This window comes from Polypterus senegalus, chromosome 14 (genome assembly GCF_016835505.1).
Source record: "Polypterus senegalus isolate Bchr_013 chromosome 14, ASM1683550v1, whole genome shotgun sequence".
NCBI lineage: Eukaryota > Metazoa > Chordata > Cladistia > Polypteriformes > Polypteridae > Polypterus > Polypterus senegalus.
Window position 1 is genome coordinate 21,505,504 of NC_053167.1, and position 25,510 is coordinate 21,531,013.

The 25,510-nt window shown below is 41.6% G+C and overlaps 1 protein-coding gene across 1 annotated transcript in view; it reads right to left on the minus strand.

Moving 5' to 3' along the window:
* Positions 1-25,510, minus strand: part of LOC120514612 (brefeldin A-inhibited guanine nucleotide-exchange protein 2-like) — a 570,108-nt gene that overhangs the window by 259,377 nt on the left and 285,221 nt on the right. Inside the window, exon 10 of the mRNA XM_039735092.1 lies at positions 8,805-8,933. Within this exon, the coding sequence (XP_039591026.1) occupies positions 8,805-8,933 (129 nt within the window). The remainder of the gene's footprint in view (positions 1-8,804; positions 8,934-25,510) is intronic.

The window sequence follows — 25,510 nt, forward strand, 5'->3', positions numbered from 1 at the left end:
ATTTTATTCTAGTTTAGGCACGCACATCTCATCTCACTTCTGCACACATGGTGCATTATCAAAATGTTCTTTTAACTTTAGCTAACATTACTCTTGAGCATTGTACTACTTCGAACCCTGTAACTGCTTCCTACGGAAGATGATGGTGAACCCCATGATTGCGGACAAGTCATTTTTCATGTTACTAAACCTTGTTCTGATTCAGCCGACATTCCTCTTGATTCAGGCCCTGTTGTGTTTGTTGATGGGTGTTCCGTTCGTCTTCCAGATGGTTCCCCCTCTGCCAGCTATGCTGTGGTAAGAGATAACACTTTAGTGGAAGGTGCCAAGCTCCCTTCCTCTTGGTCTGCTCAGGCCACTGAACTCTTTGCATTGACACATGCGTGCCAATTGCATAAGGGGGAAGATGTAACAATTTATACAGATTCAAGATATGCCTTTGGGGTGTGCCATGAACATGGCTCACTCTGGAAAATAAGGGGATTTAAAACAAGTACAGGAAACCTATTCAACATCACACATTGGTTGAAAACTCGCTAAATGCAATTATGGAACCAAAACAAATTGCTGTGGTAAAATGCAAAGCACACACAAATGGAAAGGATCCTGTAAGCCATGGCAATGCGCAAGGAGACTATTGGGCAAAAGAAGCTGCATATAGGCCAGATGCACCAGTGTTTCCTATAACACTAGCCACTTTAGTGCAAGCTGCGCCACTAAATCTAGACATGACTTTTTTACAGTTAACATGTCTCCTGCTGAGTGCCGGATGTGGATTCGAGAAGGAGGATACCAGGATTCCATTGGAGTTAGGAGACACACACAGACTAACAACCCTTTTCTTTCGAGGACTTCTTTTCTAGGATTTGCCAAAGTTGCACACGGTATTGACCATGCTTCTAAAGCTGTGACAGTGGAATGGGTAGAGCAATTCTGGAGAACTCCAGGCTTCCAGCAACATGCAGCAGCGTACTGGCAAAAGTGCGTGATCTGCATGAAGTTTAACATGGTTAAAAGCAAACAGGTACCGTAGGACAATCTGTTATGCCTCTTCCAGATGACCCATTTGAACATTTGCAGACAGATTTCATTGAGCTAACCCCATCAAAAGGTTACAAATATTGTCTTGTCATAATTGATGTATTCTCTAGGTGGGTGGACGCTTTCCCTTGTAGACATGCTAATGTAAAATCAGTGGCAAAGGCTCTAGTTGGGTGGACGCTTTCCCTTGTAGACATGCTAATGCAAAATCAGTGGCAAAGGCATTGGTAAGGTAGGTGGTGCCCTGGAAACTACACTCAGACAATGGGTCACATTTTGTTAATTCACTGATCCATCATTTAGCCGAATGGCAACAGATTGACTTAAAACACTATTGTGCCGATCATCCACAGAGTGGAGGCATGGTGGAAAGGGCAAATCAGATATTGAAACTAAAACTTGCTAAAGTATGTGAGGAGACTGGTTTAAACTGGCAAGATGCCCTCCCACTGGCTTTGATGCTATGCGAGGGCAAACACATAGACAGTTAGGACTCTCCCATTTTGAGATTCTGACAGGAAGACCAAAGCCTGTCCCACTTCCTGGTGGGAGAATCGAACTGGAAACCATTGATGAGGATCTTTCTCATTTTCTTTCAGAGTTACAGAGGGTGCTAAAGGGTAACCATTCCCAAGTAAAAGAGTCCTGGCGAGTAACCCCATCTGATGACACTGAGAAAGAGGAGTTCACCATAGGCGACTGGGTTTTGGTTTGAGACACTCGACAAAAGCACTGGAACCAGCTCTGGAGGAGAGGACCGCACCAATTTCTTCTGTCAACTCCTCACGCCGTGAAGGTTGAGGGCATTGATTCCTGGATCCACCTTTCCCATTACAGAAAGACTTCCTTGTTGACAACATCATGAAAATCTAAAACTTTTAATTTTAACTATTTATGGTGTTTATCTTGTATGAGGCTCTATACATGGTCATACAATCTATTGACTCTTGCTCTATAGGGAAAGCAACAAATTCCCCAGATGACTGTATCCATTTTAATGTGTCTAATGTACTGTACATCGGCTGAAGCATTCTTTATCTTTTCAGGTGTCACCCTGGGTTCAGACAGATAACATGTGGTGGGCTCTTATGAACTATACTGTCTCTAAAATGAAAAATGAATCATATTATGTTTGCTCTCGAACACGACCCGGTTTGCGGGTTGTTCCCCATGTATACAACGATGAGACCTGTAATAAATTTTATAGATAGTTACAATCCCCAGACTGTGGGAATGCATACCTAAATTGAATCTTTTGGGACCTTGGTAACCTTCACCTCAATTATAAAAGGCAAGAGCAAACTAGCTTTTTGTTTTTAATAAAAAAAAAAAAGATTCTTCACTATTTAACACAATTTAATGTGGTAAATCTATACTAATAAAAGGCAAAGCCCTCACTGACTCACTCACTCACTCACTCATCACTAATTCTCCAAATTCCTGTGTAGGTGGAAGGCTGAAATTTGGCAGGCTCATTCCTTACAGCTTACTTACAAAAATTAGACAGGTTTCATTTCGAAATTCTATGCATAACGGTCATAACTGGAACCTAATTTTGTCCATATACTGTATACGACCATAGCCTGCAGCTCGGTCGCCGTGTAAGGCAGAGTTGCATCTCGCATCATAACGCCTCCCACGTAATTAAGTGCCTGCCCATATAAGGTAAATATTCGCAGGTGAAGGACTGTGCTTAGCATATTCATAAGTGCAGCTACTGCAGAAATCCTCCCTCAGCGAAAGTGCGAGAGAAACTTTTAAGTGCCGGGTCTAAGCTAAAATTAAATAAAGCCGTGGACATCGCAAGATCGCACAAGATATTCGCGAGATACAAGTTTAATCCGATGGTTGTGTTGCTTCCAGACATGTATTTTCACATTAAAGAATTTAACCAATCACATTGCAGCCATCATTTGTTGCCAGGCAGAGATGCCTTCACAATCCGTTTTGCAGGCCCTCTAAAATAGAATAAATGTCGATTAAACTGTTGCTTCAACCAATCAGATTTTGAGTTGGTGTCAGTACGGCAACATCACCATATTCAGACCCATTGATTGGATAGAAGCTGAAATGAGGAACTCTACGAGGCCACTGAACGCACCGCAGGCGCTCCGAGCGCAAGATCCTCACACGCACTACTGGCAACTCCATGGCAGGATTCTGGACAATATTATTTGCCAGACACAGACCAGATTTCAAGACCACGAAAAACTGATGTTTGTCATGCTCCTCGACCCAAAGATGTTTTGGGAATACAAGAAAAATTTCCCACATGTAGCCTTCTCCAGTTTAACACAAGAGCCAAAGGAGCAGTTTTTGATCTGTCTCGGCTAAAAACATAACTGACTGTAATGTATGCCATGGATGATTTTGCAGGAAAATCTCCCACTGATCTCCTTGACTTCCTTCATCAGAAAAATCTGAATAAGAGCATGGGGCAGCTGTACACATTGTTATATTTGGCGGTGACCATTCCCGTGTACACTGCTTCTGTCGAGCGGACATTTTCAGCCCTAAAGCGAATTAAAACTTATGCCAGAAATACGACAGGGCAGGTTCGACTTTCAGCATTAGCTTCGATGGCGATAGAAAGGGACTTTTTGATGGAACTGAAGCACACGGATAATCTGTACGACAGGGTAATTGAACTGTTTTTGAGGAAAGAGAGAGGATGGATGTTGTTTACAAATAATCCGAATTTTTGGTGAGTAAAATGTTGCGATTTTCCTAAATAATATTGCAAATTTATGAGTTATTATTGATGTTTTTTATGTGTGTCATGGCTGTAGGTGCAATAGGTGGAACTTGTTCACCCCTGGTTTGTCTATTCAATAATGGCATTTATTGTGGCTACAGGAGTTATCTATCTGCGATGCAGCGGCTCTTTATACTGTATTTCCGCATATTAAGATGGTTTTTATAACCATAAATTAGTTTTTGAGGGGCGGGTTGATTCAGATGGAGCATTACTGAAGGCCTAGGTGTGAAATGCACAGTTCGCCACTGGGATGATACGTAAATTTGATGAACATTAAAACCTGAAAATAAACGAAACTGTAGAGAGGTTCAGATTATACTTCTCCCAGTGCATCTCTCTAAATCTTCCGTCCAGGAACATTATTATAAGGCTTAACAATCTTATTGTGTAGTGAACACTTCGATGAATGAAACCTGTTATCTTTACAACGGTTGACAAACATGGAATGTAACTTCAAAATAACACGTCCTCCAAATATGAACCTGATTGAAAGAAATAACGATAATCAAATCCTTGATGACAGCAACACTCATAACAGTGACAAAACAATTGCATTGACAATCAGGTTATGTTATTTTTTAAATGTTTCCTGTTCTTTTTCATAACTTCTTTAACACACTACGTCTCCGCTGCGAAGCGCGGGTATTTTGCAATACAGTGGAACCTCGGTTCACGACCATGATTCGTTCCAGAACTTTGGTCGTAAACCGAGTTGGTCATGAACCGAAGCAGTTTCATCCATAGGACGAAAAATGTTGCCTGGAAAAATGTTGCCTGGTCTGATGAGTCTTGATTTCTGTTGATTCATTCAAATGGTAGAGTCAGAATTTGGCGTAAACAGAATGAGAACATGGATCCATCATGCCTTGTTACCACTGTGCAGGCTGGTGGTGGTGGTGTAATGGTGTCGGGGATGTTTTCTTGGCACACTTTAGGTCCCTTAGTGCCAATTGGGCATCGTTTAAATGCCACGGGCTACCTGAGCATTGTTTCTGACCATGTCCATCCCTTCATGACCACCATGTACCCATCCTCTGATGGCTACTTCCAGCAGGAAAATGCACCATGTCACAAAGCTCGAATCATTTCAAACTGGTTTCTTGAACATGACAATGAGTTCACTGTACTAAAATGGACCCCACAGTCATCAGATCTCAACCCAATAGAGCATCTTTGGGATGTGGTGGAACGGGAGCTTCGTGCCCTGGATGTGCATCCCACAAATCTCCATCAACTGCAAGATGCTATCCTATCAATATGGGCCAACATTTCTAAAGAATGCTTTACCTTGTTGAATCAATGCCACGTAGAATTAAGACAGTGTTCCTAATAATCCTTTAGGTGAGTGTAAATATATATATATATATACACAGTGGTGTGAAAAACTATTTGCCCCCTTCCTGATTTCTTATTCTTTTGCATGTTTGTCACACAAAATGTTTCTGATCATCAAACACATTTAACTATTAGTCAGATATAACACAAGTAAACACAAAATGCAGTTTTTAAATGATGGTTTTTATTATTTAGGGAGAAAAAAAAATCCAAACCTACATGGCCCTGTGTGAAAAAGTAATTGCCCCTGAACCTAATAACTGGTTGGGCCACCCTTAGCAGCAATAACTGCAATCAAGCATTTGCGATAACTTGCAATGAGTCTTTTACAGCGCTCTGGAGGAATTTTGGCCCACTCATCTTTGCAGAATTGTTGTAATTCAGCTTTATTTGAGGGTTTTCTAGCGTGAACCGCCTTTTAAAGGTCATGCCATAGCATCTCAATTGGATTCAGGTCAGGACTTTGACTAGGCCACTCCAAAGTCTTCATTTTGTTTTTCTTCAGCCATTCAGAGGTGGATTTGCTGGTGTGTTTTGGGTCATTGTCCTGTTGCAGCACCCAAGATCGCTTCAGCTTGAGTTGACGAACAGATGGCCGGACATTCTCCTTTAGGATTTTTTGGTAGACAGTAGAATTCATGGTTCCATCTATCACAGCAAGCCTTCCAGGTCCTGAAGCAGCAAAACAACCCCAGACCATCACACTACCACCACCATATTTTACTATTGGTATGATGTTCTTTTTCTGAAATGCTGTGTTCCTTTTACGCCAGGTGTAACGGGACATTTGCCTTCCAAAAAGTTCAACTTTTGTCTCATCAGTCCACAAGGTATTTTCCCAAAAGTCTTGGCAATCATTGAGATGTTTCTTAGCAAAATTGAGACGAGCCCTAATGTTCTTTTGCTTAACAGTGGTTTGCGTCTTGGAAATCTTCCATGCAGGCCGTTTTTGCCCAGTCTCTTTCTTATGGTGGAGTCGTGAACACTGACCTTAATTGAGGCAAGTGAGGCCTGCAGTTCTTTAGACGTTGTCCTGGGGTCTTTTGTGACCTCTCGGATGAGTCGTCTCTGCGCTCTTGGGGTAATTTTGGTCGGCTGGCCACCCCTGGAAAGGTTCACCACTGTTCCATGTTTTTGCCATTTGTGGATAATGGCTCTCACTGTGGTTCGCTGGAGTCCCAAAGCTTTAGAAATGGCTTTATAACCTTTACCAGACTGATAGATCTCAATTACTTCTGTTCTCATTTGTTCCTGAATTTCTTTGGATCTTGGCATGATGTCTAGCTTTTGAGGTGCTTTTGGTCTACTTCTCTGTGTCAGGAAGATCCTATTGAAGTGATTTCTTGATTGAAACAGGTGTGGCAGTAATCAGGCCTGGGGGTGGCTACGGAAATTGAACTCAGGTGTGATACACCACAGTTAGGTTATTTTTAACAAGGGGCAATTACTTTTTCACACAGGGCCATGTAGGTTTGGATTTTTTCTCCTAAATAATAAAACCATCATTTAAAAACTGCATTTTGTGTTTACTTGTGTTATATTTGACTAATGGTTAAATGTGTTTGATGATCAGAAACATTTTGTGTGACAAACATGCAAAAGAATAAGAAATCAGGAAGGGGGCAAATAGTTTTTCACACCACTGTATGTATATATATATATATATATATATATATATATATATATATATATATATATATATATATATATATATATATATATATATTGTAAAAGAGTGAGGAGGAGACAGCAAAAAGGTTTGGGGTTTTCCGGCCCCGTATATTGTCGATAATCCACAATATATTCAAAAAATAACGGTCAAAAATATAAACAAAACTGTTCATATGCGCGATGCCTTAGCATGGCGTCAGCAGCCATTTTAAAGAGGAGGAGCCGGAAGTGGAGGAATGCTGGGAAGGAACCGTGAGGGAGGATGGGATCGATGACGTCAGGAAAGATGGCGGAGGAAGGGCGGAAGTAGACGTGGTGCGGCAAAACCCGGTCTTATGGTGGCGGAGCGTCTTTTTTCTGTAAGGAAGCATAGGGAGAAAGTTAGTACCCGCCATTCCCTGCCGCGTAATGTCTTCCCAGGTGTGTCAAGATCCTTCCGCGTCTCTCCGACTCGTGCGTGACTCTATATATATATATATATATATATATATATATATACCCACCCGATCTACATACTGTGAAATAAACGAACCTCACGCCGTGGCATTAGCCAACTTGCTGACCAACCACAAGCATTACCTGGTAGGTAACCACTCATACAGTAACATTGTGATTCAGACTACGAATGCCTTGAATGTAATTACCCCGATCTACATACTGTCAAATAAATGAACCACACGCCGTGGCACAACGTAAGAGGCTTTGCCTCTGAAGCTGACGCCCGAGGTTCGATTCCCGAGAGGCAGTGCAGCGAGTGTGTACGCCTGATGAGCCTAGAATTAAGGCGAAACACGTGTTCCGTACTCTTTTGCATTATTTGACAGTAAAAACTATTTCAACCATTCTATGATCTGCTTCTCGCAACTGAAAGAGGGTACCGTGGCTGACGTTAGCCGACTTGCTGACCAACCACAAGCGTTATCTGGTAGGTAAGCACCTATACATCGGATTGTGATTCAGACTATGAATGCCTTGAATGTAACTACCCCGATCAACATACTGTCAAATAAACAAACCACACACTGTGGCGCAACGTATATGTGTATATGTACTGTATATACATGTTTATATATATATATATATATATACATACATATATATATATATATACATACATATATATATATATATATATACACACATATATGACAGCAACACTCATAACAGTGACAAAACAATTACATTGACAATTATGTTACATTATTTTTTAAAATGTTTCCTTTTCTTTTTCATTAATTCTTTAACACACTACTTCTCCGCTGCGAAACGTGGGTATTTTGCTAGTTGATATACTATATACAACATAATTGTGAAGAAACAACTTTGACTAAAAACTGATGCTTTTATTGTGTAGCAGGAAACATTCAAATTAAAGCCTGAGAAAACATACATGATCAGTAATTTGAATAAATATGAGTTTATTAAATTATGTGATGGTTTACTATTGTGAAGTAAAATAAATAAGCTTTAAATACAACAACTGGAGCCAAACCAATCACGTTAGATGTAAAACTTAAACACATAAAAAAACTTAAGCTGAATAGTGAAAGCTTCCATCAAACAAGGAATCAGAAATTTTTTTATTGTTTTGGTAGAGTGGTTTTCAATGTAGTGTGAACTTCAGAATGGAAGCAAGCTTATTTATGACATATGACATTTACATTTTGTGACAAGTCAAAAACACATGATGTGTATAGGCAACAATTATGTGTTGCAAATAAATAAGGTAGTTTTCTACCAATATGTATTGAAAGTGAACATTACCTATGCTAAAATTACAGATATCTGTTGTAAAAAATACAGTACAAAGCTAAACCTATTGTTAATTTCCTTCCACCTTTCTGCATTCTTCCATTTCGTTATAATTTTTCTTAAAGGAGAACAGAAAATGAATGTAAAAAAGTATCAGCATTTCCTGTGCATTCCTCTTAATCTAGGTCTAGTACCACCTGCTATAAAACAAGTTCAGAGAAATAAACAATTGCCAAAATTTTCTTACCTGCATGCAGAAAATACAGGCTATTCTTATGGCGCAACGGATTCCTTCCAAGCATAGTGCCACAACATCTTGGTCATCACAGTCTTGCAGGCCAACACTGAAAGCAGCCAAAAGTGGGGTCCAGGCAAGCTGATCAAAGACAACATTTATCAAAAAATGCAAGCTTTCATACTGTACCATATTTTACCAGTACTGCAGTAAATTGTACAGGAGGAAGAAACAAAAATTAGCTCCATAAAACCTCCAAGATGCAGAAAAATGTAATTATTCATTTTTACTCAACATGTTATGTATGTACAAGTTTTTAATCTACCTTTTACAGAAATGTAAATTTGCTTGGGAATTAATCCGTCTCTGGGAATAAAAGCACAAATAGATATTAAAAAGTCCTTCTTACACATTTAACTTACAGATGCTTTACATAGTCATGTAGAGTAAAGCCAAGCAAAATGACACCTTTTATTGGCTAACTAAAAAGATTACAACTTGCAAGCTTCGGAGGCAACTCAGGCCACTTCTTCAGGCAAGATGTAATGATTAGTTATTCCTTGGACATAACCTCTAAAAGGAAGCAAGCGGCAGAAACAGTTACAAGCACACATAAATATGTGACAACTGTTACATAGTCCCCACCCCACCCCCTCCGGAGAGGGACCAAAGTAGGGCTTTAGTTTCGTAATATTGCATAGTGTCACTTTTAGTCTCTGTTCCCATACCAAACTGAACCATGTAATTATTAGGTCCTAAAATTTTCATTATTTTTGCTGGACCAAAATATTTTGGCGCAAGCTTGGAAGCACACTGATCTATTTTAGAAAACTGTAGGTGAGACCTAATCCAGACCAGATCCCCTACAGTGTAGTGGGCCTCTTTCCTTTTATTGTAAGATCTTGCTTGTCTGGCTTTGTCCTTCGCCATACGACTCTCAACTTACTCCTTTAAGATGGTTAGCTGGTGTGTCCTAAGATAAGTCACCGAATTAGGGTGTGGGGCTTTAATGAGATGCTCAAGGGGTCCCTTGATCTGCCTACCAACAGCCAATAGAGCAGGGGTCTCTCCGGTCTCTTTGTGCACTGCAGTATTAAGAGCAAATCGAAGCTCTGGCAACCAGCGGTCCCAGTCTTGATGGTGCTTCCCCACGTAGGATGCAATCATGGTTTTAAGGGTTTTGTTTATTCATTCAGTCATGTCCATTTGGGGATGATAGGCCGTTGTAAGCTGTTTCACCACCCCCATCTGGAACAAAGGTTTTCCATCATTTTACAGGTAAACTATGGTCCTCTGTAAGACAACATGTATTTTGGAACTCCCCAACGAGTGAAGATGTCTTCCTTTAAAATGGAACAGATCTTCCCTGCCTTTGCATTAAGCAAGGCAAACAGTTCCACCCATTTAGAGTAGTAATCAACTACTACCAACAGCACAGTCTTTTTGTTTTTGGACCTAGGGAATGGTACCATCAAATCCAACCCCACCATTTCTCCTGGTTCCTTCACCAGTGTGGACTGACATAAACACGGTGGTTTTCCTGGGGGAATCTTGTACAGTTGGCATATGCAACAGTTTTTAACATGAAGCCAGACATCCTTACGGATGGTGGGCCACCAGGATACAAAACAGGGTTTTGGTGTTCCCCAGGTGCCCCCCAAAAGGACTGTCATGAAAGTACTGGAGAAATTCAGGAATAAGCTCTTGGGGAACCACTAGCTTATATTTGTGGCCTCCATATATTGACAGGATAACCCGATACAGCACCCCTTGGAGTTCCTCATAGTTAATATGTCCAGGTCTACCCCCTGAACCTTCCCTGCACCCCTGACAAACAGAACAAGCTATTTCAGCTCAAGCGATTACCTGCAAGTCCAGGGGCAGTTCAGATACAGAGGGTTTAATCACAGCCACAAGTGCCTCTTGGGACTCTTCAGGGATCCCGGACAATGCATCTGGCACTATATTGCCACGACCCTTCCGATAGTGAACCTGGAACTTGAATTCTTGAAGTCGAAGTACCCATCTCGTAAGCCTGGAAGACTTTTTTGAGCACTTGAAAGCCCAGGTCAAAGTATTGTGATCTGTATAGATGCTAAATACTGTTCCCTCCAAATAGTGCCACCACTTTTCCACAGCTCAAATTACAGCCAAACATTCCTTTTCACTGGCTGAGTAGTTAAGCTCAGGTCCCCTTAATTTTCTTGAGGCATAAGCGATGACAAGCTCCCCGCTGCTATCACACTGAGTAAGAACCTCACCTAGTCCCACATTACTTGCGTCGATACTTACTTGAAACTGGAGTTGTGGATCCGGCTGTGCCAAGATGGGCGGCTCATGCAAAGTGTTCTTCAGCCTCGTTACTGCCTCCTGGCATTCAGGTGACCATTGCCATGGGGCTCCCTTCTTGGTGAGGTGATGCAAAGGGGCTTCAGTATCTGCCATGTTTGGTTTAAATTTATGATACCAACCTATCATCCCCAAAAATCGCTGCAGGCTTTTCACGTTGGTAGGACTTGAATAATCCCGTATGGCGATGGTTTTTTCGGGATCCACCACCACCACCCCTCTTGCCAAGACGACATGGCCCAGGAAGGTCAGCTGGGATTGCATCAGGTGACATTTCTTTAGGTGCAAGGTCAGACTGGCCTAATGGAGACGACGGAAGACAGTTTCTAAATCCTGCAGATGTTGTTCTCTTGTTGGTGATAAAACAATAATGTCATCTATGTAGACAAAACAAATTTTTGGGAGTAACCCCTTCAGTACTTGTTCCATTAGTCTCTGAAATGTAGCCCCGGCATTGACCAACCCAAAGGGCATAACCCGAAACTGGTACAAACCATCAGGAGTTATCACAGCAGTCATCTGCATGAGCATAGATCCAAAGTGGAAAACGCTGTTGTCCCATGGAGAGATTCAAGGATGTCATGAATTAGAGGCATAGGGTATACATCCACTCAGGTTTTCGCATTTAGGGCTCGATAGTCCACACAGAACTGAGGTGACCCATCCCCTTTTCGAACTAACACCACTGGCGAAGCCCATGGAGAAGAGGACGGCTCAATTATGCCAGCCTGCAGCATCTTAGCAAGTTCTTCCCTAATGATTTGGATCATTTGGGGAGATGCTCTATAAACCCAATGTTTAATGGGCAACTCATCAGTTGTATAAATCTTATGAGTGACAACCTGAGTAGTCCCCAATTGGTCTGTCCATACCGATAGCCAACTGCATAATAATGGACGTACATCTTCTGGTTGGCTAATTATATGTGGTTCCATGGCCTTGCCCATGACCTCTGCCACCGCTAAATAAAATTGGGAGATTGGTTGGCCAAGTTCTTCCGACCCTTTTCTTCCAAAATGAAACACCCCACCCCCAGGTAAGGTATACTCTCCCCGATAAGGGCAAATGGTCATCTGTGCGGCCACAATGAAATCCAGTCCCAACTGTACTTTCCGGCGCCGCATCCGAGTGGCAGCCTTTCCAGCAGCTCCGTATATGACTTTATCTTTTTACCTTTTTATCTCTATTTTTCTCTATTTCACTGATAACTTCTACCACTTTCTTTTATGTGGAATTGCTCCCTGGACACTTTTACACATTTTTACTATTTTACTATTTGACATGGATTGTTACACTCCGAGAATCGCCTATTCAAGTAGTCAGCTTAAAGCACTGAGAAGAAATGCTTATGCCGGTGTGGTTCCTTATTTACCTGACGAGGTAAGAAGACGATATCGGGGCAGCCGAGCTGGCGCAAAGATAAAAAATAAGATTAAATTGAGACAACTTAAGGGGAAAATGGCGTTATAAACCGTCGGTGCCTTCTGTGATCCTGGGAAATGTAAACTCACTACCAAATAAGATCGACAAACTGGCTGTGCTGGTGAAAATGTCAGAACCTACAGAGAATGCAGCTTGCTGTGTTTTAGTGAAACGTGGCTAACGTCTATCATCCCAGATGCTAACGTGGAGCTACCCGGGTTTAGCACAGTTAGAGCGGACAGAGACGCAAGTACCTGTGGAAAGAAGAAAGGAGGAGGACTCGCTCTCTATGTCAATACAAAGTGGTGCAACTCAGGACATGTAAACGTTAAAATCTCCACTTGCTGCAGGGACATCGAACTGTTGGCCGTAAGTCTGCCCCTATTACTTGCCCAGAGAGTTTGGACACGTGATTGCTGTTATTGTTTACATCCCCTCAAGCGAACGCGAGATGGCGAGTGACATCATCCATTCCGCAGTTGCTAAGTTACAAACGCAGCACCCTGAGGCACTTGTGCTAATCGCTGGAGACTTTAACCATGTAACGCTGGACAAAACATTACCTGCCTTCTCCCAGTATGTGGATTGTAACACTTGGGGAAACAGGACTATTGACCTACTATATGCAAACGTTAAAGACGCATACAGCGCCACCCCACTGCCTGCGCTTGGGAAAGCAGATCATAACCTGGTTCTGCTTCAGCCTCAATACAAACCAAGAGTGAGGGCGCTACCTACAACCACACGCTCATTCAGGAAGTGGTCCCTGAGGCAGAGCAGGCTCTGAGAGACTGCTTTGGAACTACAGACTGGGATATATTGCTGAGTCACATAGTGAGAACATTGAAGAGGCTGTTGAATGCACAACTGATTACATCAACTTCTGTATGGACATTGTAGTTCCAGTAAGAACAGTATGCTGCTATGCTAACAACAAGCCATGGATTACAAGTGACATCAAGGGCCTTTTGAACCAGAAGAAAAGGGCTTTTAAAGGTGGTGATAAGCATGAGCTGAAGTGCGTGCAGAAGGAACTCCGAGTCCAGCTCAGGGCGAAAGAGCAGTACAGGAGAAAGCTGGAGCAGAAGTTGCAGAACAACAGTATGAAGGAAGTGTGGGATGGGATGAAGATTATCACTGGCTGCAGCTCAAGCGGGTGCCGCCATCGAGACAGACGTGGAGAGAGCAAACCAAATGAACAACTTCTTTAATAGGTTTGATCACAGTAACCCACTCTCACCTCGAGTACTGCATCCTCCAACCATCCTTCTGCTGATACCAGCATAGGTGAGACATCCCCACCCACAATTACAGCAGCCCAGGTGAGCAGAGAGCTGAAAAGACTTTGTGCCAGCAAAGCAGCGGGTCCAGATGGTGTATCGCCACGATTGCTGAAGGCCTGTGCGTTGGAACTGGGGAGTCCTCTACAGGCATCTTCAACCTGAGCCTGGAACAGGGAGAGTCCCAGGCTTTGGAAAACATCTTGTATCACTCCTGTCCCAAAGGTATCACGTCCTAGTGAGCTGAATGACTTCCGCCTGTTGCTCTGACGTCACATCTGATGAAGACCATGGAGCGGCTGCTGCTTCACCACCTGAGGCCACAGGTCCGCCACGCCCTCGACCCTCTGCAGTTCGCATACCAGGAGAAGGTGGGAGCGGAGGATGCCATCATCTATATGCTTCATCGATCCCTCTCCCACCTGGACAGAGGCAGTGGTGCTGTAAGAATTATGTTTTGGACTTCTCTAGCGCCTTCAACACCATCCAACCTCTGCTCCTTAGGGATAAGCTGACTGAGATGGGAGTAGATTCACACCTGTGGCATGGATTGTGGACTATCTTACAGACAGACCTCAATATGTGCGTCTTGGGAACTGCAGGTCTGACATTGTGTGCAGCAATACAGGGCACCGCAGGGGACTGTACTTTCTCGGTCCTGTTCAATCTATATACATCAGACTTCCAATATGACTCGAGTCCTGCCACGTGCAAAAGTTCGCTGATGACACTGCTATTGTGGGCTGCATCAGGAGTGGGCAGGAGGAGGAGTACAGAAAGTTAATCAAAGACTTTGTTAAATGGTGCGACTCAAACCACTTACACCTTAACACCAGCAAGACCAAGGAGCTGGTGGTGGATTTTAGGAGGCCCAGGCCCCTCATGGACCCTGTGATCATCAGAGGTGACTGTGTGCAGAGGGTGCAGACCTATAAATATCTGGGAGTGCAGCTGGATGACAAATTGGACTGGACTGCCAATACTGATGCTCTATGTAAGAAAGGTCAGAGCAGACTATACTTTCTGAGAAGGTTGGCATCCTTCAACATCTGCAGTAAGATGCTGCAGATGTTCTACCAGACGGTTGTGGCGAGTGCCCTCTTCTACGCGGTGGTGTGCTGGGGTGGCAGCATAAAGATGAAAGACGCCTCACGCCTGGACAAACTTGTTAAGAAGGCAGGCTCCATTGTAGGATTAAAGTTGGACAGTTTAACATCTGTGGCAGAGCGACGGGCACTAAGCAAACTCCTGTCAATCATGAAGAATCCACTGCATCCACTTAACAGTGTCATCTCCAGGCAGAGGAGTAGCTTCAGTGACAGACTTTTGTCACTGTCCTGCTCCACTGACAGACTGAGGAGATCGTTCCTCCCCCACACTATGCGACTCTTCAATTCCACCCGGGGGAGTAAATGCTAACATTAATTTTATTTTAATTTTTTCATTTTATTACTATTTAATTTAATATTGTTTCTTTGTATCAGTATACTGCTGCTGGATTATGTGAATTTCCCCTTGGGATTAATAAAGTATCTATCTATCTATCTATCTAAAGGCATGGCCAGATGGGCATCATCCAATATGAAGGTGTCCATCCTCCATACCATCTGCTGCAGTTGGTATTTGACTTGCACCTTGCCTAGAGTGACACCTCTCCTGCCAACTGCCAGTATAAACTTGACTGAATTGGACCCTGTCAGTTCGTCATCTGAGGTCTTGATCTTTTGCCACATACTGAGGTGCATGAGAATAAAAGTACTCCCTGTATCCACTATGGCCTCACCCCATAAGTCCCTCAGCCTGACTGGGACCACCAGGAGGGAAGGCTGACCAAACACAGTTGCTAGCCGGGCTTCTGCCTGCTCCTTCTTTTTTTGGGAATTAAAATTTGAGCTGGCTGGTTCCAACGGCTTTGTTTTAGAAGGCCTAATCCCTCTTTTAGCTGCCCAGTCTCGTTCCACCATTGATCCTAGTTTGACGAGATCATCCACCGTTCAAACAATGCCTCTTAGTGTCCCAGCCAATCTTGAGTTGCAAGCTCCCAATAAGCATCGCAAGATCTCCTCATCGGTTATGTCTGGTTTCCACTTAAGACATAAGGCCTGAAACTCGTACAGGGAGTGCAGAATTATTAGGCAAGTTGTATTTTTGAGGATTAATTTTAATATGGAACAAACACAGTGCTATCAGTCAATCCAAAATGTTAATAAACCTGAAACCTGAATGTTTCACAACGGAAATGTGAGTGTGAACATCATCAGGGGAATACATATAACGCACAATTATTAGGCAACTATTAGTGTGCAGATTTATTATACAACTAAAGGAAAAATGAAAATTTTCCCATCTCACTTGTTTATTTTCATCTGTTATAGTGAGAATAATAAACAAACACCTCAAAATTTACAAATAAACATCTCTGACATTTCAAAAAAATAATTCAATCAATCAATGACCAATATAGCCACCCTTCTTTCCAATAACAGTCATAAGCCTTTCCATTCATGGAGTCTGTCAGTTTCTTGATCTGTTGACGATCAGCTTTTGGTGGAGCAGTGACTACAGCCTCCCAGACACTCTTCAGAGAGGTGTATTGTTTTTCTCCCTCGTAAATCTAGCGTTTAAGAAGTGCCCACAAGTTCTCAATAGGGTTTAGGTCAGATGAGGAAGGGGGGCCATGTCATTATTCCTTCATCTTTAAGGCCTTTACTGGCTGGCCACGCAGTGGAGAACTTCGATGCAAGTGATGGAGCATTGGCCTGCATAAAAATCATGGTCTTTTTCCTGTATCACTGTTTGAAGAAAGTGTCTTCGAAAAACTGGCAGTAGGTTTGGGAGTTGATTTTGAGTTCATCTTCAATGCAAAAAGGTCCAACTAGCTCATCTTTAAAAATACCAGCTCATACCAGTACCCCACCTCCACGTTGGAGTGGAGCTCTGTGCCTATTACTGATCCACAGGTCCATCCATCTGGTCCATCAAGAGTCACTCTCATCTCATCGGTCCATAAAACCTTTGAAAAAAATCTGTCTTCAGATATTTCTTGGCCCAGTTTTGACGTTTCAACTTATGTTTCTTGTTCAGTGGTGGTTGGGTTTCAGCCCTCCTTACCTTGGCCATGTCTTTGAGCACTGAACACCTTGCACTTCTGGGCATTTTAGGTAGGTTGCAGCTCTGGAATATGAAAGTACTGGAGGATAATGGGTTCCTGGTAGCTTCACGTTTGATTCTTCTCAAATCTTTGGCAGCTAATTTGCGTCTTTTGTTCTCAATACGTTTCTTGCGACCCTGTTGACTATTTGCAACAAAATGTTTGATGGTTCTGTGATCACACACCAATACCTTAGCAATTCCAAAAGTGCTGCATCCCTCTGAAAGATTTTTTACAATTTTTGACTTTTCAGAGTCAGTTAAATCTCTTTTTTGGCCCATTTTGCCTGAGGAAAACTAGCTGCCTAATAATTCTGCACACCTTGATATAGGGTGTTGATCTCCTTAGGCCACACCCTCCCTCATTACACAAATACACATCACCTGACGTGCTTAAATCCAATAAGCATTCAAGTTAATATAGCTTGGAGTTGGAATATATGCATTAAAAATGATGATATGGTCAAAATACTCACTTGCCTAATAATTGTGCACACAGTGTATGCAAAGTCCCGAATGGCCTGCCCTGGTTGCTGCTCCATTTTCCGTAATCTTCGTTCCAATTCTTCATAATAGTCAGAAGGAAGAAAGGCATCCAAAAAGGCTTTTTGAATGAAGCACAGCTATCAATAGTCTACTGCCACCAGCAACCGACTGCTCCTTGTAGAGAGGCATTCAACACCTCCATAAGTTCGCTGGGAGTCTGGGCATGTACCTCCATAAAGGCGTCCCCCAGCGCCACAAATCGCAGAATGTCATCTGTGGTGTATGCTTCCCCAATCTTAGGAAAGTCCATGTGCAAAGCTGCCGATGGAACAGGCAATACTGCTGGTCTCAAAAGGGATTGTCCAGATGGTGTTGAATGGCTAGATGGATGCCACCCTCCTTGGATACTCTGACGAATCCACTTCCTGCAACTTTGACTGCCACTTCTTATCTCTCCGTTCAAAACAGGCCACAGTTTCCTTGAGAATCTCCTCGGCCCGCGAGTCCATTAACTCGTCAAGATGAGAAAAGGCTGCATCCATATATTCTTGAAGAGATTCTTCTCGTGCCATCAGGGTGTCAGCCATTTGATCCAACATCTCTTCAATTCTTTGTACCCGATCAAATAGCTCTGTCACAGGCGATGGAATACTTATATCTGATCTGTTGGTTCCCAGGGTATCATCCACATACAAACGCTGCAACATCCCAGTAACTTTTCTGACCCTCTCACAGGCCCTACCAGTGACGTGTGGACCCAAGGCCATTGACTCTTCAGCTTACAGCACACCATCACCATCAAGCCCCTGCTCTAAAGCCTCAGTAGCCATATCAGGGTAACTAATAAAGTATATAATCCACAAAAAAGGGAAATCAAATAAATTAAACCCAGGTTCAAGTCGGTCCTGGTATGGGCCACCACTTATGTAGCGAGTTCCTCTTAAGTTGAATGAGGAGCCCAGCACACACAAAAACCTCCTACTCTTAGGAAAATTAATTCCATTAGGAATGGAAACCGACAGAACCTTAGCCCCAATTTTATGTCCTCAGCTGGAGTTGTCTTTTGTGAATTTATAGAAAAGGAAATAATCACCCTAACAATTCTTTAAACAATCAAAAATATATATATTATAAATCAAACAAAACAATAAACACCCTTTAACCAATCCTTATCCAATCTATAATGACTGTACAAACCCTAAATAAAATGCCACCCCCTTAAACACTCTATAATATACTCCCCAGAAAACGGCGAAACAGAAAAAAGAAAGAAAGAAAGAAAGCAAGGAAAAGAAACATACAAATATTCTATTTGTAAACAGCACAAATATATTCACATGTACTTAAACCTATATTACATCTATATACAAATATAAATTAGTCACACACACACACAAATCCCCACACGTTTCCAGTCCCTTTTATATTTACTTTGTTTTAACTCTTTTAGGGCTAATTTTTTTTTTTTTTCTTATCTCCCAGGGCTGAATATTTTTCCAAAAACTAACATTTTTTAAAAAAGAACACAAAGCAATTGTTTAACATATCAAATCAACAAAAAATATTTACTTTTGACAAATATTACTGTCTTGCATGTTGTATGAGCCTGCATACTCTATGATTTCACATACATATCACATACATTTTACACAGCAAAGTCCTGCAAAGTCTGATCTCGGTCCAAGCAGCCAATTTCAGTCATTGCCACATTGCACTGCTTACAATACGTGTTGCTTTGGTGCCTACTTTTCAATTGTCTGTTGCTGCACTTTCTCACATATATTGTTAGTGTGTGCTGTAGAGAGACAAGTCACCCTTTTGCCATTGTGCCATTCCACTGCCACCAAGTTTTCTGCCCGCATGAAAACCGTATTGTCACCTCTTTTCATCTTCTGAAACTTTATGAACTTTATGCATGGCATTACAGCCCGGCTCACCCCATGGGATTTGCTTCTGTTTATTACAGAAGTGAATAAAACTTTGCAGCAGCAGCACGTACCTATCACCATGCTACATAACCTGTCCAAAGCCACCAGGGGACAAAGCACGTTTGGACCAATGCTCCCTGAAGTTATATCACCAGTTCTGTCCCATCTCTATTTGTAATACCACAGCACGCTTCATCTCGTCTTTTGTTGTGTGTTTACACTTTGAAAAATGAGAATGCGATGCAAACGCAGCCCGCGATTGAAAAAATTTCTCTGCCTACCTGTTTATCTCGTCTGACGGTAGCTGAAAAGCAGCATCAGGAGAGAGCAGCCTGAACTCAAGCAGCTGGTGATCTGTCGTGTCCAACAGCGAGCCATGCCGTCTTGTGAAGTCCGGTAGCCAGATCGGCTCTCAACGGATCAATGTCTGTGTATTTATCCCACGCGAACCTTGCTGTAGATGCATCGGCTGCGCGAAGCGCTCAGCTGGCAGCAGATCTGCTGGCGCGGCATCGGCTGGTGTTTGATCAGCTGATTCCGGCTTCTCACTCTCTTGCTCAATCTCCTGATCACTGTCAATAAAATCCGATTCTGAAAAATCAGAGTCCGACTCCGCGATAATGCGCAAAACATTGTCATTGTCTGCCGAGTGTTTTCTTTTCTGCACTCGCTTCACTCCATTGTCACATGTCGATACCATCTTGCCATTGTTTACATTTCGCAACTCACGCTGCGCTAGGATTAGTTGCGAGTCAACGAGTCTATCATTCTTCCAAGCACAGAGGGAATGCCTGTGACGTGACAGTGAGATTTGTCGCCATTAACAGCTGATTATCGCCCTCTATCCCTGGATGTCGACTTTAGTCGACATTCGCCCTCAACCCCTCCTGTCGACAAAAGTCGACATCCGCCCTAAAAGAGTTAAAGTCTATATTCACATGGCCTGGGAAGTCTGCAGTGAATCCAGCAACCAATCCTCATGTGTGCCGCTGACACGTTTACTGAATTTATATGTAAAAGAAGCGATCTCACTGGCCTGGCGACAGTTCCTTTGATGAAGGATGAAGTCTGTCTCACCCGGGTGTCTCGGCATTAGTGTCCGTTCATGGCCGACGCCCGCACCATAACAGACAAGTAAAGCTGTGAGCTCCGAAGGTCCTTTTAGGTTAGCCAGCACTCCTTCTCCATGCACCCAACTGTCCTTGTTACGTCGTCTTACTTGCTTTATTGCTGGCTTCTTCTTTCCATTCACCTTCCCAGCTCCTTATTTAAACAGTCTTTCTTCTCACTTTCCACTCCTTCTCTCTCGATTCTCCCTCTTTTTTTTTTAAAATACGTGCCTCCTTGCCTTTGTAAAGGCAGTTACCCTTACGTCACACCATAGTACGTTTTAGCAAGGACCCACAGGCGTAGTTTGGCCCCCTACTCCCTTTAAAGAGATATCCTACAGTCAGTTAATTAATTGGACATAACCTCTAAAAAGAAACAAGTGGCAAAAACAGTTATAAGCACACATAAATATGTAACAACCGTTACACTATAGTCATGTAGACAAACAATATATATTAGCAGACACAGACACAATACAGGAAAAGGAATCTGAACACACACTCTCACAAGTTTTATGAAATTAACTTAGTGCTCCATATCAATCTAACATGTATATCATTAAAAGTACTCATAGTGTTGGAAAGTGATAACGTGCTGCTTTGCTCCTCATTTAGACCTCTGCAAACTAACATAAATGATGCATTAAATGACCTGTATATCATTATTACAGAATATGACCATTGACTTCCTCAGGGATTAGTTATTGCTGTTGGTGATTTTAACAATGCAAATGTAATTAATGTTTAGTCTTAATTTCACCAGCATGACACCAGCCCCACGAGGGTTGCTAATGTTACGGATCACTGCTAGACTCTGATAAAAGACATTTATTATACCCCAACTTCAGAGGGTCAGATAAACTGCCAGTACTCCTGTTGCCAGTTTAAAAAAAAGTAACTGAAAGGCAAGGAACTAGCAAAACTGTGGCACAGTGCTAGACTAAGCTTGCACTGCTTTGATTGTGCAAATTGGGGCTTGCTTGGGATTCCTTATCAGATCTCGAGGAGTATGCATATGCCATAATGGTATTCATTAAAGAAATGTGCAGGCGACAGTGTATTCTTGAAAACAATCTGAATATTTTCTAATAAGAAACCTTGGATGATTGCTGAAATCAGGAATTTACTGATGCACAAGAAACACAGACACAAACTCACAAAAAAAAAATCAAAATGACGTTAGTTTGGATGTGAACTAGAGAAGGAATTTAGCAGTTGTAACAATTTGTGCAAACTTTAGCAGGTATTGGGGATGCTTATCTATACTAATAAAAGGCAAAGCCCTCACTCACTCACTGACTGACTGACTGACTCACTCATCACTAATTCTCCAACTTCCCATGTAGGTAGAAGGCTGAAATTTGGCAGGCTCATTCCTTACAGCTTCCTTACAAAAGTTGGGCAGGTTTCATTTCGAAATTCTACAAGTAATGGTCATAACTGGAATCTATTTTTCTCCATATACTGTAATGAAGTTGGGCTCGATGGCCATGGGGGGGCGGGGTTTCGTGTGACATCATCACGCCTCACACGTAATCACATGAACTGACTGTCAACGCAGTACCTAGAAAACAAGGAAGAGCTCCAAAAAGCGCTGAAGAAAACATGCATTTTACAATTGAGAAGGCAGCGAAACAATAAGAAGTGAGCGATTGACACATACAAGCATATATTTATGAGTGAAGCTACTTCGGAAACAAAGCACGGTGTAAACCTAAAGTTTAAATTAAGTTCATAGACAGGCTGCCGCTGGGGTTTGTCATGCCCACGCTAATCGGGATACAAGTTTAATGAGAGGACGCAGGGTATAAACAAGAGTTTTGATCACTTTGTAACTAAGTTAAAATTGCTGGTGAAGGGCTGTGCTTATGCAAATTCCGAGAGACTGTGTTTGTTGGGGGATTGACAGTTATGGCAGGTGGGGGAGTGACGTCATCATCTCCCCTCCCATTTACCTCATGTCGCTCTGAGCTGCGCTCCGCGGCTAACTCGGTCTTGCGGAAGCAACTTCGTCACGCTGCCACCAAATACTGACAGAAAAATCCACAAGTTAATACACACGCTGTCTCTAGAGTTTCTCCACACTCAATGTATTCCTTGCACCCCCTTTATCCTCTCTGATCTCCCATTTCAATTTAGATGCCTCCAATTTCCAGTAAGGCTCTGCTGCACGATGGGAAGTAATAAGTCTCAGGCACAGACCCTACAAAACGATGCCATTGATTTCAGGCAAGATTGCTTTTCTCCTGGACAACTATACATTGCATTCTCAAGAGTGAGCTCGCGCAGCTTCGTCATATTACAACTGGAGTGCAGCCAGAAACTTTTAAGTGCCGGGTCTTAGCTAACATTAAATTAAGCTGTGGACATCGCAACATCACACAAGAGAGCAGCTCACGTGAACTTACTGAACGCAGTACGAGTGATCACTTCCATGCATCAAACCTGTTTATAAAACGCATTACACTATTGACAAGGTGATTGCTTTATATGTTGTTCATTTATAAAAGAGCAGAGAAGCTGTGTAAAGGCTGTTTCACAAAAAACCAGCGGAGCGTCTTATATGAGCAGGCAGTCAGCTAAAGAAGGGAATCAATACATATCTATATAATCGTAATAAACGAGCAAAAAATAACGTACAAGCCGCGGATTAAATAAAATAAATCGGTACCTGAACAGTAAAGTAAGTCTTGAATAGCTACACAATAACTATAAGAATCATAATAAAAGAACAATAAAACAGTACAGAACCGCGAAGCAAGGAGAAACGTTTGCCTTTCGTTTATAAAGCAGCGGAGAAGCTGTGTGAAGGCAGCTACAGAAAAAAACAGCAGAGCACCACACTCTGAATGTATTCCTGGCATCACCATTATACCATCTGCTCTCCCTCTCTCTCAATTGAAATGCCTCAAATTTCTAGTAAGGTTCTGCTTCGCGATGACAATTAATAAGTCTCAGGGACACACCCTACAAAAGGTTGCCATTGATTTGAGGCAACATTGCTTTCCTCCTGGACAAAACTATACGTTGCATTCTCAAAAGTAATATTATATATACACACACACCCCCCGATCTACATACTGTCAAATAAACGACCACACCACCCTGGCGCTGACGTCCAAGGTTCGATTCTCTAGAGGGGGTGCAGTGAGTATGTACTGCCTGATGAGCCCAGAATTAAGACGAAACACTTGCCCCGTACTGTTTGCATTATTTGACAATAAAACTATTTCAATATATTCAATATATATATATCAGCACTTCCCGATTTATTTTACCCTCGCATCCCCTTGGTTTGAAAAGAAGTATGAAAAAATAACGCAGAAAAACAGATCACCAATTGAAGCTTTATGAATAATGGATACTTTATTCGCCATCAATAATTGTTTTGGTAAAGCCATACTCAGTGTAATCCATGTTATAATTTTTCCACAACTAGCCATGATTAAATGAACGGTAAAAAAAGTAAGAGCGAAGCGAGGGTGACTTATTCAGGCAGGTAGCGACAGCTCAATAGCTCGAATTTGGATATAAGTAGGTTCTATTTAGTCACCAGAAATATCTTTGGTAGGAATGAAAGTTGAATTTAGTCTTTAAATTTCTATGATGAAGAAAAATGTATGCAATGATGACTAAATTTAACTTACATTCCTACTAAACATATTTCTGTCGACCAAATAAAAATTACTTATATTTAAATTTAAATAGAACTTGAACAGATACGATAGTTCATAATACCCACGCAGCACTAAGTGCACGTAAGAGCAGGAGTGATCCGTTTTAACAAGCAGCGTATTGCACTGATAAGAAATAGCCTGTCCATTTAATTATTTAGGAATGGATAGATAAATTAAGATTTTGTACAAATGATGTTTTTAATTTTTCTTCCTCGATGAATTCTGGCACCCCCAGCAACAGCTGCTCGCACCCCAAAGGAAATATATATATATATATATATACATATATAGATATATATATATATAGATATACATATATAGATAGATAGATAGATAGATAGAGATGTGTGTATGTATATGTATGTATATATAAATATATATATATATATATAAATAAATATATATATATATATATATATATATATATATATATATATATATATATATATATGCCAGCAACACTCATAAAATGACAAAACAATTACATTGTCAATCATGTTATGTTATTATTAAAATGTTTCCTTTTCTTTTCATTACTTCTTTAACACACTACTTCTCGCTGCAAAGCGTGGGTATTTACTATATATATATATATATATATATATATATATATATATATATGTATATATGCATATATATGTGTTTGTGTGTATATGTATATATATATATGTTTATATGCGTGTGTGTGTGTATATATATATATCTATACTAATAAAAGGCAAAGCCCTCACTCACTCACTCACTCACTCACTCAATTCTCCAACTTCCCGTGTAGGTAGAAGGCTGAAATTTGGCAGGCTTATTCCTTACAGCTTACTTACAAAAGTTGGGCAGGTTTCATTTCGAAATTCTATGCATAAGGGTCATAACTGGAAGCTATTTTTCCCCATATAATGTAATGGAGTCTTGAGTTGGAGATGGCCGTGGGGGGCGGAGTTTCGTGTGACATCATCACGCCTCCTACGTAGTTTCCGGGAGTGCGTAGACAACAAGGAAGAACTCCAAACAGCGATGAGCACAAAACGCCATTTCATAATTGAGAAGGCAGAAAAACATTATGAAGCAAATGATGCATATATGCCAGCAACACTCATGACAATGACAAAACAATTACATTGTCAATCATGTTATGTTATTATTAAAATGTTTCCTTTTCTTTTTACTTCTCCGCTGCCAATCGCAGGTATTTTGCTATATATATATATATATATATATATATATATATATATATATATATAACGCTCCCTCCACCCTAGATAGATATGACAACAACACTCATATCAATGACAAAACAATTACATTAACAATCATCTTCGC